General features: G+C 37.9%; 2 protein-coding genes across 3 annotated transcripts in view; one reads left to right on the top strand and one right to left on the bottom strand.

Moving 5' to 3' along the window:
* The window catches only part of LOC140148050 (uncharacterized), a 45,145-nt gene extending 40,745 nt beyond the window's left edge, over positions 1-4,400 (top strand). For both annotated transcript variants that reach the window (XM_072169890.1, XM_072169889.1), the window contains 4 exons: positions 298-441; positions 980-1,123; positions 2,699-2,874; positions 4,128-4,400. In XM_072169890.1, the coding sequence (XP_072025991.1) occupies positions 298-441; positions 980-1,123; positions 2,699-2,874; positions 4,128-4,385 (722 nt within the window). In that variant the 3' untranslated portion in view covers positions 4,386-4,400. The remainder of the gene's footprint in view (positions 1-297; positions 442-979; positions 1,124-2,698; positions 2,875-4,127) is intronic.
* A 2,093-nt stretch (positions 4,401-6,493) lies between these two features.
* LOC140148049 (uncharacterized) overlaps positions 6,494-16,188 on the bottom strand; it is a 46,624-nt gene continuing 36,929 nt past the window's right edge. Inside the window, exons 16-22 of the mRNA XM_072169887.1 lie at positions 13,704-14,061; positions 12,326-12,528; positions 11,184-11,354; positions 10,416-10,528; positions 9,958-10,220; positions 9,545-9,611; positions 6,494-8,148 (exon numbers count right to left, since the gene is read on the bottom strand). Coding sequence (XP_072025988.1) covers positions 7,491-8,148; positions 9,545-9,611; positions 9,958-10,220; positions 10,416-10,528; positions 11,184-11,354; positions 12,326-12,528; positions 13,704-14,061 — 1,833 coding nt within the window. The 3' untranslated portion in view covers positions 6,494-7,490. The remainder of the gene's footprint in view (positions 8,149-9,544; positions 9,612-9,957; positions 10,221-10,415; positions 10,529-11,183; positions 11,355-12,325; positions 12,529-13,703; positions 14,062-16,188) is intronic.

Raw genomic sequence — 16,188 nt, 5'->3', positions numbered from 1 at the left:
GCAGACTTTATTTTAATACATTTTAATGTACAAGCCATCAAACATTTAAAAAAATGTTTGATGGCTTGCAACGAAAGAGAATGCACAGGTTATTGAAAATGCCTTCGATCTAATTGTCTCTTTGTATCAAAAGACACTGCAACGTATTGATTCATGATCTTCAATGATTGTATGGTAAACTGATAACAATACTATCAACAGATATGGTTGAGAACATCTTCATCTTAAGGCCTCAAATAAGAATGCCTATTCGGAAAGTGTAATATATTAAACTGATATATACTTTATTTAAATAAGCACATTGGAGTGATTGGAGGTCTTGGAGTTCTTGTTCAAGGTCATGTGGTGGTGGAAGAGAATCCAGATCTAGATATTGCATCGGGGGTCCCTCGTGCCAAGGATCGACTAACGAAGAAAGGAACTGTAACACGCAAATTTGCCGTAAGTGATTATCACTGAAAAAAAGCTCTGTTTTTCATGGATATTTTGATCTGATGCATTTCAGATACCAGGGCGTATTGACCTTAATTGTTCGATGATAAAATTTCATGTCATTCAACAAACTTTTTTAAAACTCAATTATCATTTCGGGTGCCTTGTTTATAATCGCAGTAAGGTTCATTATACGTTCAAAAGAAAACCAAACCATTTGCTGTACTTTCTCTCAAAATACCTCCAGTCCCAAGCCTTATTATTTTAATTATTACATAATTATTTATACACGGTAAAACATGTTAAAGTTTTTCAATATTTCTCTTCCACATGGCACTGTTAAAGTATAAATAAAATTCAGGTTGAGGATCTTGAGTAAAAGGACATTGAACTTTACAAAGTGTCAAATTTAGGATATATATCGTTCTTGACTAATTTAAAAAAAAAGGACAATTTAAAGGTCAAATTTTGGCTCAAAGATTCTGTGGGCCAAAAATATAAAAATGCATCTCTGAATATCCTTTTAAAATCTGTTGATTGATTTTAGCCCATTGGTCATCGTGGAGTTCATGGGATTCTTGCAGTGAATCGTGCGGCGGCGGCAGCCGCAAGAGGACCAGATCTTGCTTGGGTGGGTACTCTTGCATCGGGTCACATTATGAGGACGAAAGGTGCAACACGGATAGATGTGGTAAGTTGTGTAAGGTAGTTGAAAACAAAATGAACTATCCAATGGCGGACCAAACTCGCCATGCGTGGCTGTTGAAGAACTGTTGGATTCACCCCTACTATCATGGCAGTTTCTGACACGAAGATATCGGGATGATGACGCTGTATCCTGGCTATTGCGTTGTTGTTCTTTGTTCGACGCACCTGCAAGCCAATAGTATGTCTGCCTGTCCTTTATAAATGGGGGCACAATAGGCCATTCTCGAAGGACAAAATATTTGCTTGTACAGGTGCGCGGCAAACAAGAACATCAACTCAGTCAGCCGGGATGTTTCATAAAAACTACCAACTTGCAACCTTACGCTCATTTCGTCGTAGCAGGTCTTATATATGCGCCATTAGGGACATTTTACGGTATAATATGAATTTCACGGTATAACCTTTCAGGATGTAGTTTTAAATATCGTCACGCTTATAAAATAATTGGCATTCTTTTTATAAAAAGTAATTTCTGACCAATTTAGATTTTTGTCCTAAATCAGCTCTTAATCATGAGGTACCTGCAGGGCAGCGACACTACCTCATTTGCATATCCAAATGACCCGTCTCCTCCGCAGCCTATTTCGTTCCGCTCCATCGAAATCAAGCTGGTCACGGAGGAGACTACCCTCCCTTGTGTTTGTTCATTTGTGTATGGAGAGCCCTTTTGGAGTCCGGAATGACTTAGGCTACGCTCTCAGCTAGAGTCCGACGCTGCATTGCACTAGAAATACCTTTTCTGTGAAATCGCTATAGAGCCAACCGGGAACACGTATTCGTTTTGAAAATATAGCATTAAAATTAGTATCACCCTTGTGGCCCCCGTGCAGTGGAAAACCTTAATTCTTTCGTTAAAAGGAAATGAAAATTAAAAAAAACGCGGATCCACCTGTGCACCAATAAAATTGGCACAGCAATTTGTCTCAAATATGAATGAATTTTAAGAAACATACGGGGTATGATGAACATTGACCTGACGCCATGATAGTAGGATCTATTAGTCGTTTTATATACAATGTATATACCGTATTGTCATAATACCAATATTTGTCATTATATATAATGAGTAATATTTAGCAACGTAAATGTGCAGTTCATATGCACAAACGAATACTGATCTTTATGATATTCAGGTTTTTGTACATCACATATAACATGTTACATAGGAGGTATCTACTCTCTGGTACCTGTCACACACTCTATGTGGTGTATCTAAATCAGCATACCTGCGTAAGTCAAGCTAGTGACTTTTCGGGTTGTTTTGCCACTTTCGGTAAAAATTCATAATTCACGCACTAAATCAACAGAATTATTGCGAAAGTCATCAGCAAGTGACTTAGGCAGAGCAGATAGTTTTTCATTTTCCTCAAAAGTAGTAAATGTGACTTCAGACGACAAAAAGGTCGGTCGGTCGGGATATTTCGTTTAAATTGTTTTTTCTAAAAGAGGCCCCGGGAAAGAGGCTAAGTAGTAGTAGGCCTAGTAGCCGTATTAGTGGTATCTGTAGTAACAGTGTATTAATCCCAGTCATTAATTACCGAGTGACTATTTTTCATAGCTTGCCCAACTGGGTGGTCGGCTTTTGACGAAGGGAACTACTGCTATAGATACGTATCGTCCCGAAAAACCTTTAATGCTGCTAAGGAATATTGCGTGGACCAGGGTGCCAAGCTAGTACGGATTTTTTCGTCAGGCGAGAACGATTTTGTCAAACGTCGCGCCGGTGGTAATCAGGTAAATGTCAATGCTGGTTTCATACTTTCCTGATGATGATTTTGCTTCACTGCGGTGACCAGCGGTCACCCACCGCTTTCCCAAGCAGCATCATTGCTATGAGTTCAAAAGACCTTTTCATACTGAGTAATTCCGATAAAACCCGAAGCATGAAATAATTTCCCCAGCCGCGCGCCGGTCGCGCACGCATAAAAGTACCTCTTCAGCATCATGTACAGTGCGATGTTCCAATGTGTAACAGGCATCATAACTACGATGAACTTTCGATTGTCAATTTAGGGACGAGAGAGGTACTTTTGCCAATGATACTCAACGTCCAATTAAGCGTGTGGTTGTAGCGTTGTGTAAGAGACTGACTATGGAAGAGGTGATGAACGTAAACAAACACGTTCTGGAAAAAAATTTAACTGACGAAAAATTACCGACATTATCCATTTCTTTCCATTAGTATCTTATTGTGAAAAACCAAGTAGCTGAGGTGTTAGCTCAATATGCTAGGAAAATATTTCTCGCGATGAACCCATGTTCAAATTGGCTTAATAAGCTGTATTTTCGCGCAAAAGGGTGTCGTAATTCATGACATTTCTTGTCTGCCAGTTTGGGTACAATTTGACCCCCTAGCTTACTAAATAAATATCGCGGTTTTCCGAACTTTTCCGATCTTGATATGAAATGGTCTATTCAAGTCAACTCGGGAGCGATGCCGCTCTGACGTTTGAGAAAATTATATGATTTTTGGCGATGCTGAATGTCAACATTGGCTTTCATAGTCATGTCGCCGCAGCTGAGCGGCGTGCCGCTCCGCTTGCAGAAATGTGCAAGCGGCATCATGAAGCGCCACGCCGCTCAGCGGCAAGTGGCAGAGAGTATGAAACTAGCATTAAGTTTTCTATCCCTGGTTACGCTTACACCTTACACGAAATAAGTTGAAATATTACATGCACACCCTATCCTTATGTCGTGCAAGAATATCTTACTTTACCACTCATAGTCCTATTTGAATCAATGTTGACTTTATGGAGTAACACTATTAGATATGATGGTGGATAAAGGTGAATGGTTCGCCATTAGCTGGTCAAAATTAAAACAAAGATATACCAAAATTTCGGCAGAAAAATGTCTGGTTTGTACAAAAATTAGTAGTTTAAAAATACAATTTATATTCATAATTTTGTCTAATAACTTTATATTTGGTGTATGAATGTATGTCTCGAGAATTTTAAGTCAACTTAAGCCCACATCTACCCATTTAGGCTTGGATTGGACTCAGTAGACATCCTGAAGAGGGCAGATATGAAGGTGCCTATGTCTGGATAGGTGGAATCTACGCAGGTTATACAAACTGGGATTCTGGGCAGCCCAGCTATGAATATTTTTTCGCTGAAGAATTATGCGTCGTGATGCGAACCAATGGAAAGTGGAATGACTTCAACTGTGCGGCTGTACACCCATTTGTATGCAAAAAAATCGTACGTAACCATGGTAACAGTAATTTAACAAAAATAAAATAGACCAACATGATATGGCGATGAAGAAAGTTAAACATTTATTCAAAGCATAAAAGCTTTCGGAATGTGTTTATTTGGTTGATGGACTGATTAAGATGTTCAATTGAAAGAAGAAAAGTTAATACATTTCCACTTTACAATGATACCATTGAGATTGAAACAATGAGTTTCGACTCCGCCATAACGCGTTGTCCCAAAAATGCGCACTATAAAGTGCTGAGTGCACAGAGCTTTGTAACGCTCACTATCTATCGTTTGATTTCGGGCTATTGCCGAAAAATGCCGGAAGTAAACTATTTGTCCTCCATGATCGACAAAACAAACTTTTGAGTGAGTCGGTACTCTTTGGTTAAAACAAATCTGTCAGTGACATTAATTATAATTGACGTATGTACTATCAGTTGAGAAAATGTGCTATTGACACAATATTTTACCCTCTTTTAAACCGTATGACAACGGTAAATATCAATTATACACAATTTGCATAAAGTTACAATTTGCTGAGAGAAAACTTTTCTAATTCAACTTTTATGTCCGTTTTCATTTTAGCCTCACATAGATGATAATGGTGATGACGAGGAAGTCTTTAGCTAAAATGGAAGGCTAACATCATTGGGGGAAGAGTATGTAAAGAAAGCCCGAGAGCGTTCTTGCATTTCATACCATAATACGGACATATAAAATCACTATAACAGTGGTAGATGCTCGCTTTGGTGTAATATTAAAGTGTGATTGTTAATTAGCCGGAGAAAAGCTGGAGATATATTGTATCTTAATAAAGCCTAATGCAAAGCAAACAAAGCAACAAACACATAAAAATTCACACGTTAGAGATCATTGGGGCTATTCCAGAAAATAAGCGCACATGGAGAAGTAGCTTTTTAATAAAAGAAATGTCTGGATTTCCAAGTTTGCTTTCTGCAAACGACTGCAACTCCAGTTGCCAATGTTGCTGGAAAAAGTTTGGAAATGCAATTAAATTAATGAAAAATCACAGAATTGCCAGAAATGAGCTCTCAAATGGAGGATTACCGATTTTTTGAACTATTTTTACTGGCAGCATGTTGGACTCTGTCATATTGTTGTATTGACATAAGCTTAAAAAGTTACCTTTTCAGAGTCTGAGTTGAGCAAAGACGTAGCTTGCGACGCCATCACGGCGTCTTCATTCAGCGTAGTGATTAAGATCCTTTCTTGTCCATCCCAAGGACAAAACCCCGGACGCCAATAAATGTGGAGTGATATATAAAATCAGCTGTCCCGAGTGCACGGACACCTATGTTGGAGAGACAGCAAGAGCCCTAGCCACTAGGGTTAAAGAACACACTAGAACCACTGCTCCTCTGACAGCGGTTGGTGAACACAAATCAAATCACCAGCACGACATCAGTTTGGACAATGTTGAAGTTATCGGTAGGGAGGACCACTTCTGGAACCGAAAGATCAGAGAAGCCTTAGAGATCAAGACCCAAAGACCTACACTCAACAGGGATGCCGGATACGACCTGCCCGCCATCTATGACAATCTGCTGCCACTTGACCACCCAGCGGGTGGTCAGGTGACCGGAGGAGTGTAATCACTACGCTGAATGAAGACGCCGTGATGGCGTCGCAAGCTACGTCTTTGCTCAACTCAGACTCTGAAAAGGTAACTTTTTAAGCTTATATTTTTACTGGATTTTTTTCCACCTATGGACACTTTAAAAGTTTGAATTTCAAACAATTACGACTGGATCCGAATTCCTCTATAGGGGCGTGCATCTATTTTTGGAATAGCTCCTGCTTCAGACAATTCAGAACCCAGTGTATACTTCATAGAAAGACCTTTGGGAGCATTAGAGCCACTCTTGTACTTCACGAGAGGTTAATATAATATTTAGCTCATATAATATTAAAGTCATATTGTACGATCTAATAATATGACATTGGTTAATTTTTTTTTCAAACCTGATTTTTTTGTATATTTGTAATATTTACACATGTCCCAACTTGCACCTAAGGGGCTGTGCAATAATTATGTGTACCTCCGGGGTGGTTCTCAAAATGGTCTGCCAAAACCGCTTGTGCCCCCCTTTAGCCATGCCAAAAAATCTATGCCGCCCCCCCCCCTTTTGACGAGATAAAATCTTTGCCCCCCTCCTTTTGACGTGCCAAAAAAACCTTGAACTGTTTTATAATATAATGCGAGCGCAGGGAGCAGAAAATTTTGCATATATGAATGTGTTTCGACATGCCAAAAATAGCTTGACCCCCCCTTTTCACATGCAAGATTTTAGGGAACCCAAATATAAAACCTGTGTTTTAGCATATCGTCGACAGTATCACAAACTGACGTATTTGCAAAATACGCATTTCGAGAAAATTGAATTTGAAAATTGAGCGATTTTCATTTGCTGCATAATCTTATCATCTCACTTATCACTATCAGAGCATACCCTTTTCTGCAAAAATCAATATTAAATAAAATACGTCATGCAAATACGTCACTATGTGAAACAGTTGCGCAAATACGTCACTATGTAAAAAGGATAAAACAGCAATTTTACCGTGAAATGACAAAGTCGCGCAAATACGTCGCGCAAATACGTCACTATGTGAATCGGCAAATTCTTCAAATTGCAGATACGACATACTAGGCATGCGCAGTATAAATGATCGGCAAATACGTCGTTATGTGATACAGACATTTCAAGGTTTTGAAATACGACATAATTAAATTAATTAATATCGTACTAATTAAGACACTTTGAGGCATGGCTTTTGGTTAATAAACTCCTCAACGAAAGTTTGGAAAGCATCTATATCTCAGAATATTTGTGACATATTCTAGCTACTTTATTCCCCTTTACAATGACACCACATTTGAAACAATCACCTTTATCACGCCTGAGTACACGTCTTGTGTACACGTCTGGTGTCTCAAACCGAATGTGCAAACTGCACTCCCATATCTCTACAATCGAAATCGGTTTTTCCTCCAAGCTACATACACTTTAAATACATATCATTAAATTAATCAAATTTACTTCGAGGTGGAAGTAAGACGGATAATGCTTTATCTATTACCGTTTCAAATTTCTGTACATATTCGGATATATTCCAGACTTATTATTTATCATTTGCCAAGTTTTCACTTGATTTGCTGTCCTGAGATTTAGAAAGTAGGTTTTCACTTTCTGTCTCCTTCATTTCATTCGGTTTTGTTTGTGAAACGGAAGATGGTTCTATTTGTGATTTCTGGGTGTCAGGTTTTGAAAGAAGTTCTACACTCTCTGGCTGTTTGGATGATGTCAGGTTACTAGATGCCGTAGACTTGGGAGCATCACTGCTTGTAGCTTTATAATGTCCAGCACGTCCAGTTGAAGAAAATTCGTTTCCTCTGCCAGGTTTACCACATGCAAGCCACTTTTTCCACTCATCGCGGATTTCCTCTGGACGCACACAGAACAGTAAAAAGATGAAGAACCCTTGCAGCGAATTGAAGATACAAAATAGAACTTGAAAGGCCAGACTAGACGCGCGGTTTTCAATGATGGTAAGAAAACCAAAGATCCATGTTAGTCCTAGTATAGCTGTAATAGCCACTGCTGTAATAGCTCGGGTAACAGCTTGTCTTTTGTCTCCACTGCTTGATCTGCCAATATTCTTGCGACCACAGGTAAGCTTATAAATTATCATCACGAACATCACACAATTGAATATGAGGATCAAAAATATGATAAGGAGATCGGCGAAGTAGAAGGCATAGCTCGGCTGCATGAAACAACTGTGACAACATGAAATAGAATAATTAAACATTAACGTTTATATGATAATTCTTAGATTAACTGTAATTAAAACTTTTCTCAACCCTAGAATTATTGACTTAAAATTTTGTAACGTGGACGAAGAATGGGGGTGCACCCCCTAATTTCAATTAAAACGTCCTTTACCGTTTTATTTGGTACTAATGTATATCTATGGGTCTCCTCTATCCAGTGATATAAATATATAAGTACAAACCTACCCAACATAAGTGGCTATGACGCCATAATGTGAGTGCACCCATTCAAAATTTAGAAATTCTGGCTGTGTACAAAAGTACGGGTAAAACTAATTTTCGGCTAAAAATTCTACGAACATGCGTTTGTCAACGAATTTTCTCATAAATGTAAAAGGAAACGATTTCAAACTAACAAACAAGTAAAAAGTCAATATCTCTTGGATTTTACTGTAGAAACCTATGGTGGGCCTCACCAAGCCCCTTCCCCTCTATGGTCATTTTTAATGGTCACTCCTACCCCCGGGGAAGGTGCTGGGGTAAAAAAATGTTATCACTAAAATGAGCACAAATGATGGTTATACGATTAGCTTAAGTCGTTTGGGCGTATAAAGACGCGCATTTTTTTAAATGACGGATGACTCATCGTAAATCTTATATAAAGCAGTCACCAAGATTGTTTTTCGTATAATCGTCAAGCAAGAAAAAAAGCAAGCTTTATTATATCAGATCCATGTTAATGCTAATATTTTCAAATAGGGTTAGTATCTTGAAAACTGAGGTCCTGGGTTCGATTCCCGGGCGGTATCACTTATTCTGATTGTCTCCTTTATTATTTGCGACGGCGAATCTGGTGAAAAATTATGTTTATTAATTTATTTCCCGTCGATCATGTCACTGTTCCCCCCCGTGTTTTTCCCGGGTTATTTTCATCCACTAGTAAACTAAAGAGATACAGTCTAAATACAGTTCGTGAAACATACAAACAGCCACAGTCCCCGTATTTTGTATGCTGTATTTTAACAATCACGCCAGCGTTGCGTGTCTTCGCGTATACGCGATAGAGCGTGTCTTCGCGTTTACGAGGTGTAGCTTTTTCGTCTGACGCAATTTATGGAACGATTATAAAGGGTGATGCTGGCACTTTTCTAACGGGTAGTCTGTATTTCTTAAGTTTATGGTATTATTAAGAATTAATGCTTTTTCGCCAAAAATATTGCATTTGAAATAAAACATACAGATGATTTGTAACAATTATATGGCAATATTTTTACAGTATCTCCAGTGCCAATATCTCTCTTGGGATGTCGTATTTTGGAGGACAGACTAACCGTTACCCCCTGTTTATTATCATGTGCGATTACCTTTGGTGTACAAAGCATGGCTAGATATAAATACTTACTGGTGTTCGTTGACATACTGTGATGTGTCGATGGCAAACACCAGGATAACAGGAATGAGAGGAGCACCTGTATGAGGACAAAATGAAATACATGAGATTAATATTTGCCAGCCGTCAAATGTCTAGATATCTGTAGAAGTCAAATGGAATTCTACATGGAATTTCATGATCGATGATTTATTTCCTCCTCGCATGTAGCGCCAAACAACGGTAATTCCAGTAAATGGGTTATTCCAGTTGAAATCAACACACCCCCTATGGAAGCATGATCTCTACCACACCTGGGGTGTGTGGTTTCAAAATGAATATGGAGTCAATAGACAAAATCATAGTCTTCTACTTCTATGATCAATTTTATGGCAGAATATACGAGTATATGGAATGGTAAAAGAAATATAATGCAATTTTCTTACCCCAGGCAGCAAGAGATGCCTTCAACATAAAATGTGAAACATCTGCGTTAAATACTTTGACAACTAGCAAGTACAAATTAACAGCTTCGACTCCCATCCAGGTAACCGATGACAGAGTTAAATAATGTAACAATGCTGCTACCACTATGCACCCTGCATACGAGTCTGTGCGGTCCACTCCCGCCAGAAACACGATGTACAAACACAGAAGAGTGAATGACAGGCAAATTAAAATTTGCTTTGGTATTTTTGTCCGCAGAGTCCTAGGAAAAATAAAAATAATTTTTATTTGTATCAATGTAGTGCATTTTAATTATAGTATATGCCTATTTGATATGATATTTGTATTTTAACAACTATAATATTCGAAATTGATTGATTATTAATAATACAACCTAAGAAGAAAGTATTTATCCGTATTTTAGTTTATTTTTTATTTTTTGTAAAAGGATACTTACTTGATGGCTAAGTATGTAATGAGTGTAATGATTAAAGCTGCTATACTGACGCCACACCCGATAGTACTGAAGACATCAAGGATGAGAGCCGAATACTTTTGACCGTGAACATCCTGAAACAAACCAAACGAGTGAAGAATTGTTACTAGTTTTAAAAAAAAGGGCTAACATAATAGTTAAATGATTTAGAAGTTGCTTACGGTTCCAGCATGTGTCCTATTATATTGTGTCAATGTTACAATTAGGGAAGGGAAGGTTTCAAACAAGAAAAGGTTAACACTGCCCGCATTACACTCGCCCCTTTGTCAGTCAAATTCTATGGTCAAATACAAGAGCCAAAGACGCACCAAGTGACCTAATTAAACATTAGAACCCATCGAATAATTAGTTCAATAAATCAATGTAATACTATTTATTGGAGGCGAGTACTGCAAACTGACTCTTCATCATGTAGGATATCTGTTGGATTATGATGGAGTAAGTGTGAACTCTTACTCCATTCAAGCGCGATAACTAATGCCCTGCGTGCTAGCCATAGACTTCAACATAAACAGTCCAAGTTTTGAGATATTTTCTAAAAATAGCAAGAGCTTTCTTAAGAACTACTGAACCAATACTCGGCTTGTTTGTACTCATTTTTAATGAATTTTACATGGCGATTCCTAATATGGTTATTTTAATTTACAAGGTTTTTTTTTTTGTAGTCAACACCGGCGATTCAGAAAGTCAACATCTAACAAATTGAATAATTAAAAATGACCAACTTACGATTAGTACAGCAAAACTTGTGAGGTGGTCACAATGACATATACTTCTATCAGATTCAGCAGTTTCCACGCGTCTGCAGCCTTCATTGGACCAGTCTCCTTGACCATTTTCCAGATCAAAATCCCAAAATGCGCATTGAAAATTATCCAATGTTGTATTTTCATCTTCAGCCTGCAAGTGGTAACAGATTATTTGAGACATAAAGTTGTTATTGCTAGATGATGATGCTTGCAGTAGTTGTTTTGCGGTGTTATTTTTATTGTGACATTTCGGAAAATAATTTGGAACGTTTGTTAAGAATATGAAGTGACCGATTTCTATGTGGTTGTAATAACTTTCCACTAGCGGAAGCTCTCTATAACGTCATCATTGTGTATGAGTATCATTAGACCCTGTACACATGTCACATGATCCATTCAAACCAATAAGCAGGCTAGCATTCATTACTGTATGTTGCAACCAATGACGTAGAAAAACATAGATCGCTGAGCTCGAGCTGGTACGTTGCCGTTTCATTGACAATCACACACTGAATAAGCCATAACAAAAGCAGCATCAAATACAACTAAAATGGAAACTGAATTTACTCTAGCATGTATGGATTAATAAAATTAAATAAATTACTTGTTTTAGCATATTCAACTTTACTGTGTACCATTTTTTATCAAAAATTGCTGAATAATAAAGGCAAGCACGCTCCTAAATCTAGTTCATTCGCCCGTTGCCATGCAGCGCTACAGGAACGGCGACTGAAGGCGAAATTTCGTAAAGTGGTAGAGTTGTTTAGCGTGGCAACACTGATGAAATACCAGATTCAGGCGTGTTTGCCTTTATAATTCAGCAATTTTTGATAAAGACAATGGTATACTGGGAAATTTAATGCGTTTTAATACATGATTTGTTCAACTTTGTGATCTATACAGCACCCAAACCGGGACCCAAACCTGCTTCACAGATTCGGCGAGCAGGGCACTCTATCCTTTCTACCTCATTGGTCGCAACCCAACTACTTATCACATATTTTTTATAAACTTTATTAAGTAAATAGAAGTGTTCTCTACTTCGCAACCTCGATGAAGTGGAGCAGCTTATTTGAATAATGCACCATAGTAAGGGACCACTCATAATTAACGTTGAAATACCTGTTTATGAAGATATGTCGATGTTACTGGTTGATCTGGAGCGAGGTCATATACTTGGAGTCCTTCAATTGTAGCAGATATGACACGAGTTCCAACCAATCTCACTATTTCATTCGTAGACTCCTTCTCAAGTCGCCTAGATTGGAATAACTTGCTGTTTTGATACAGAATGAAGGTAGCTGGCACATGTGCAGTTTTATTCACTGTAAAACGAAGACAAAAGATATCCTCTTTACTGGTCGAATTCGTGTACACTAAGCATTTTAAGTAAGTATCTATTATTGGTAAATTATGCTTAACAAATCCACTTGATTACTCACGTTTTTAGACGTTTCATCTTCCTACGGAAGACTTCATCAGTAATGTGATGAACCAGCAACACTCCTACTCTCATCTCCAGAGGGTGTATAGTCCTTTATAATACTAGCTGGTCATATACATGATAGAGTGAGTATGTCCCTTCATCGCGGTTGATAACGTTGGCCCCCCGTTTTCTGATCCACATTGCTGCTCTAATCCATCTGGTTTGCTTACATGAGTCTTTGGCTCCATCACAACCAATGACATGGTTTTGTTGTGAAACATGGTCTGTGATGGCGGACTTGTTAATTTCATCGACCGACTCCTTTCGAACAGCGCGCGTGAATTTCCTCTCTGTTAACTTTTCAGATTCTTTTAAATGTTCTTTCAGTCTTACCCCGAAAGGTCTGCCTTTCCCCAATGTACGACTTCTTTTGCATGGTATTTCATAAACACAATCGCAAGGTTTGGTGGCTTCTATTTTGTCTTCGGGGTGTACAAGGTTTTGTTTCAGCGTATTTTGTGTGGTCTCATCGCTGTCTGGATGTTATGCTTTTTAAACACACGTTGCAGTCTTTCAGACACACCTTGGACATAGGGTATCACTACCATGCCCTTACTTCTGAAGGGACATACTCACTCAATCATATTATGACCAGCTATTACAAAGAACTACACCCTCTGGAGATGAGAGTAGGAGTGTTGCTGGTTCATCACATTACTGATGAAGTCTTCCGTAGGAAGATGAACCGTCTAAAAACGTGAGTAATCAAGTGGATTTGTTAAGCATAATTTACCAATAATTGATATCTAACAATCCTGATGAACTTATTCAAGGAGTTAAGTAAGTATCTGTTTTGGATAATTATGACAACATTCATGCGCAATCATTTATCAAGGGTCATATACACACAGGACTACAATGTGGAATAGGACAGGAAGGTTATAAGTACTCTCAAGTCTTTAAAAGTAAATATATAATCTGATACAAATTTATACGACATTATTATCCTATTATAGCGGAGAACGGAAATATGATATTCAAATCAAATCAAATAGAACGTAAATATTTCAATACCTTCTGATCTGAACCTTGAGATAACTTCCGGTGGCAATGCAATAGACGTATCCGACTCATCGACTGGTATATCTTCAGGATCGCCGAATATTTCAGTATTTCCAACCGCACTGTCTGAACTTCGTATATTAGCAAATCCAATTCCGTTTTGTATGTTAGTTTGTGGAATCTGTACAGCTTTGACGTCAATATTTGTCCTGCTAACTGTGAAATTTGTTCCTTGTTTTTGGAGAGTAGTCAACTGGTCCTCTAAGGATCGCAAGATGCGGGTAGGAGCATTTTGATCAACAGCGGCCTCAAATACTTCTTCTTCAATGTTGAGAATATTGTCTATTGTTTCAATTACGGAAGTAGTAACCTATGGTAATAATTGAGAGAAAATAATATGCTTCATAATGATAAAAACAAAAATGTCAATAATAGCCATATTTCCTTCGGAAAAGTTCGGTAATTCCAAAAAGCCTTTTCCAAAAAGCCTAAACTAAGTCTCGCATTGTCAATACGCATGTGCGCGACCAACTGAACGATGACGTATGTTAGGGTTGTTTTTTCGCTCAGGTACACCTGAGTGAATATATACACCAATCCGAGAAGCGTTTACTGTATTTGGCCCTCTATTGACGGCAACACAGATGTACCAGAGCGGGAGATTTAATTCGTAATTCAATACTCATGATTGTGTATTGAATATCACTGTTGTGTACAATAACCGGGTACAATTCTGTATAGCACACAATAAATAATGGATAGAACCCCCGACCTCGGGACACCGCAGTTTTACATCGGGGACACCGCAGTAATGGCGAAGTCGGATAGGTGTATACATTCAGTTTAGACCTTGAAATAAAATTTGACCCTTGAACCTAAGTAGCTCCAAGTCGAGCTTCTTTTGCAAATGCTCTTGCTTTGTAATCACTAAAAATATTTTGTAGAATAATGCATGGTATCTCAGTAATAGAAATGCACTAATGCAGACTACTGCCAGCTCCTAAAATAACCTCACTCCTCATGACATAGTTCATAAATATATGCAGCAGTGAGATTTCTAGTTTGAGGTGGGGATAGGATATTAGCCTCATTCCACATGAAATTATTTATAAGACTGTGTTCTGTAGCCCATAGTGGAGGGTTTTGTTACCTGGGAATGATAATCAGTTTCAATATTATGAGTGTTGACAGATTGATAGTGTAGTGGTCTGGAAGTTGAAGTTTAATAACAAGTTACAAAGTGTCCATGAACAGATTTTGTTTTATGGACAAAGTCAGCTAGCTAGGTCAGCCTGCATGGTCAATTATACCAAGTTACCAAATGTCCATGAACTTCTTAAATTTGCAATGAGAGATAAGTAAGGTGTTCTGATTGTTCTGGATTTGCCAGAAGTTCACAGTGGTCATCTCATCCACACTATATACACAGTAGTCATCTCATTCACACTCTACACAACAGCCTTCCACAGCATCATCTTCAAGAATCAAGACCAACAGAAATGGGAATATTCCGCAGATACAAATTTATATCCAGCAGCATCGTCAACGCCAACAGATTGAAATATCCCACAAACACAAATTTATCAAGTTTAAACCATTTTGGGTAAAATGGCATCTGAAATAGAACAGAGCACATTGGAGCTAAGGGCTTAAATTATTTTTTTTTGTAAAAATGATGCATTGGTGATAAAGTGGTGTAATATTTAAATTGTATTATTTAGATCGTTAACATGTACAACTTAACCTTTACTTTTTATTTTCATGGGTAACATTCAAGTGCATAGGCCTACATCACTAAATGTGACATAATATGTTAAAGGAGTATTTCACAATCCTATAGCATCCACTTTTTATGACATTTGTCAGTAGATATCCAGGAGCAAAAGCTTAAATCTCACAACTTCAGTTGATCAGATTGTTTGTTTGCAAGAATAAAATAAGCATGTACGCTTATCAATCAACATCAAAATTGATGAGTACTGGTATCATTTTGATACAGCCTCTATGTGTATGCCCCATATGCCACTTGCTGTGTTGTAATTTGGCGAACAAGGTTGACAATATGCCTGCTAAACGAATTAATCGGCAAGAATTATTTTATACAGAAACAGTTCTGCCAGAGTTTTCCAGTGGTATAAAAATGATAAAAATCTGAATATTTCTGTACAAAGTGTGGATCACGGAATGCCCTTTTCAAATTGTGTTGAATTGATGTCCAAATTAGTGCACATTGAAATTACATACATGTTTGTAAATTACTTTAGTATAACTTTGGGTTTACTTTTCATTACCATTATATATATTACATGTACATGTTGAAGTGTTTAAAAAAATCCAATATGGGGTGGGGCCTACATATACACAAAACAGACCTACGTACACCATCGAAACCTGTTTCTTACTTCATGTATGTTGTGTTATACTCTGATCAGCTCATAATAGGCGGGACTCATAACATTGTGGATTGATATACAGGGTGTCCCAGAATGATTTGTAC

Source organism: Amphiura filiformis, chromosome 3 (genome assembly GCF_039555335.1).
Source record: "Amphiura filiformis chromosome 3, Afil_fr2py, whole genome shotgun sequence".
NCBI classification, from domain to species: domain Eukaryota; kingdom Metazoa; phylum Echinodermata; class Ophiuroidea; order Amphilepidida; family Amphiuridae; genus Amphiura; species Amphiura filiformis.
The sequence above is the reverse complement of the archived record's forward strand: the minus strand, read 5'-3'. Positions and strand labels throughout refer to the sequence as shown.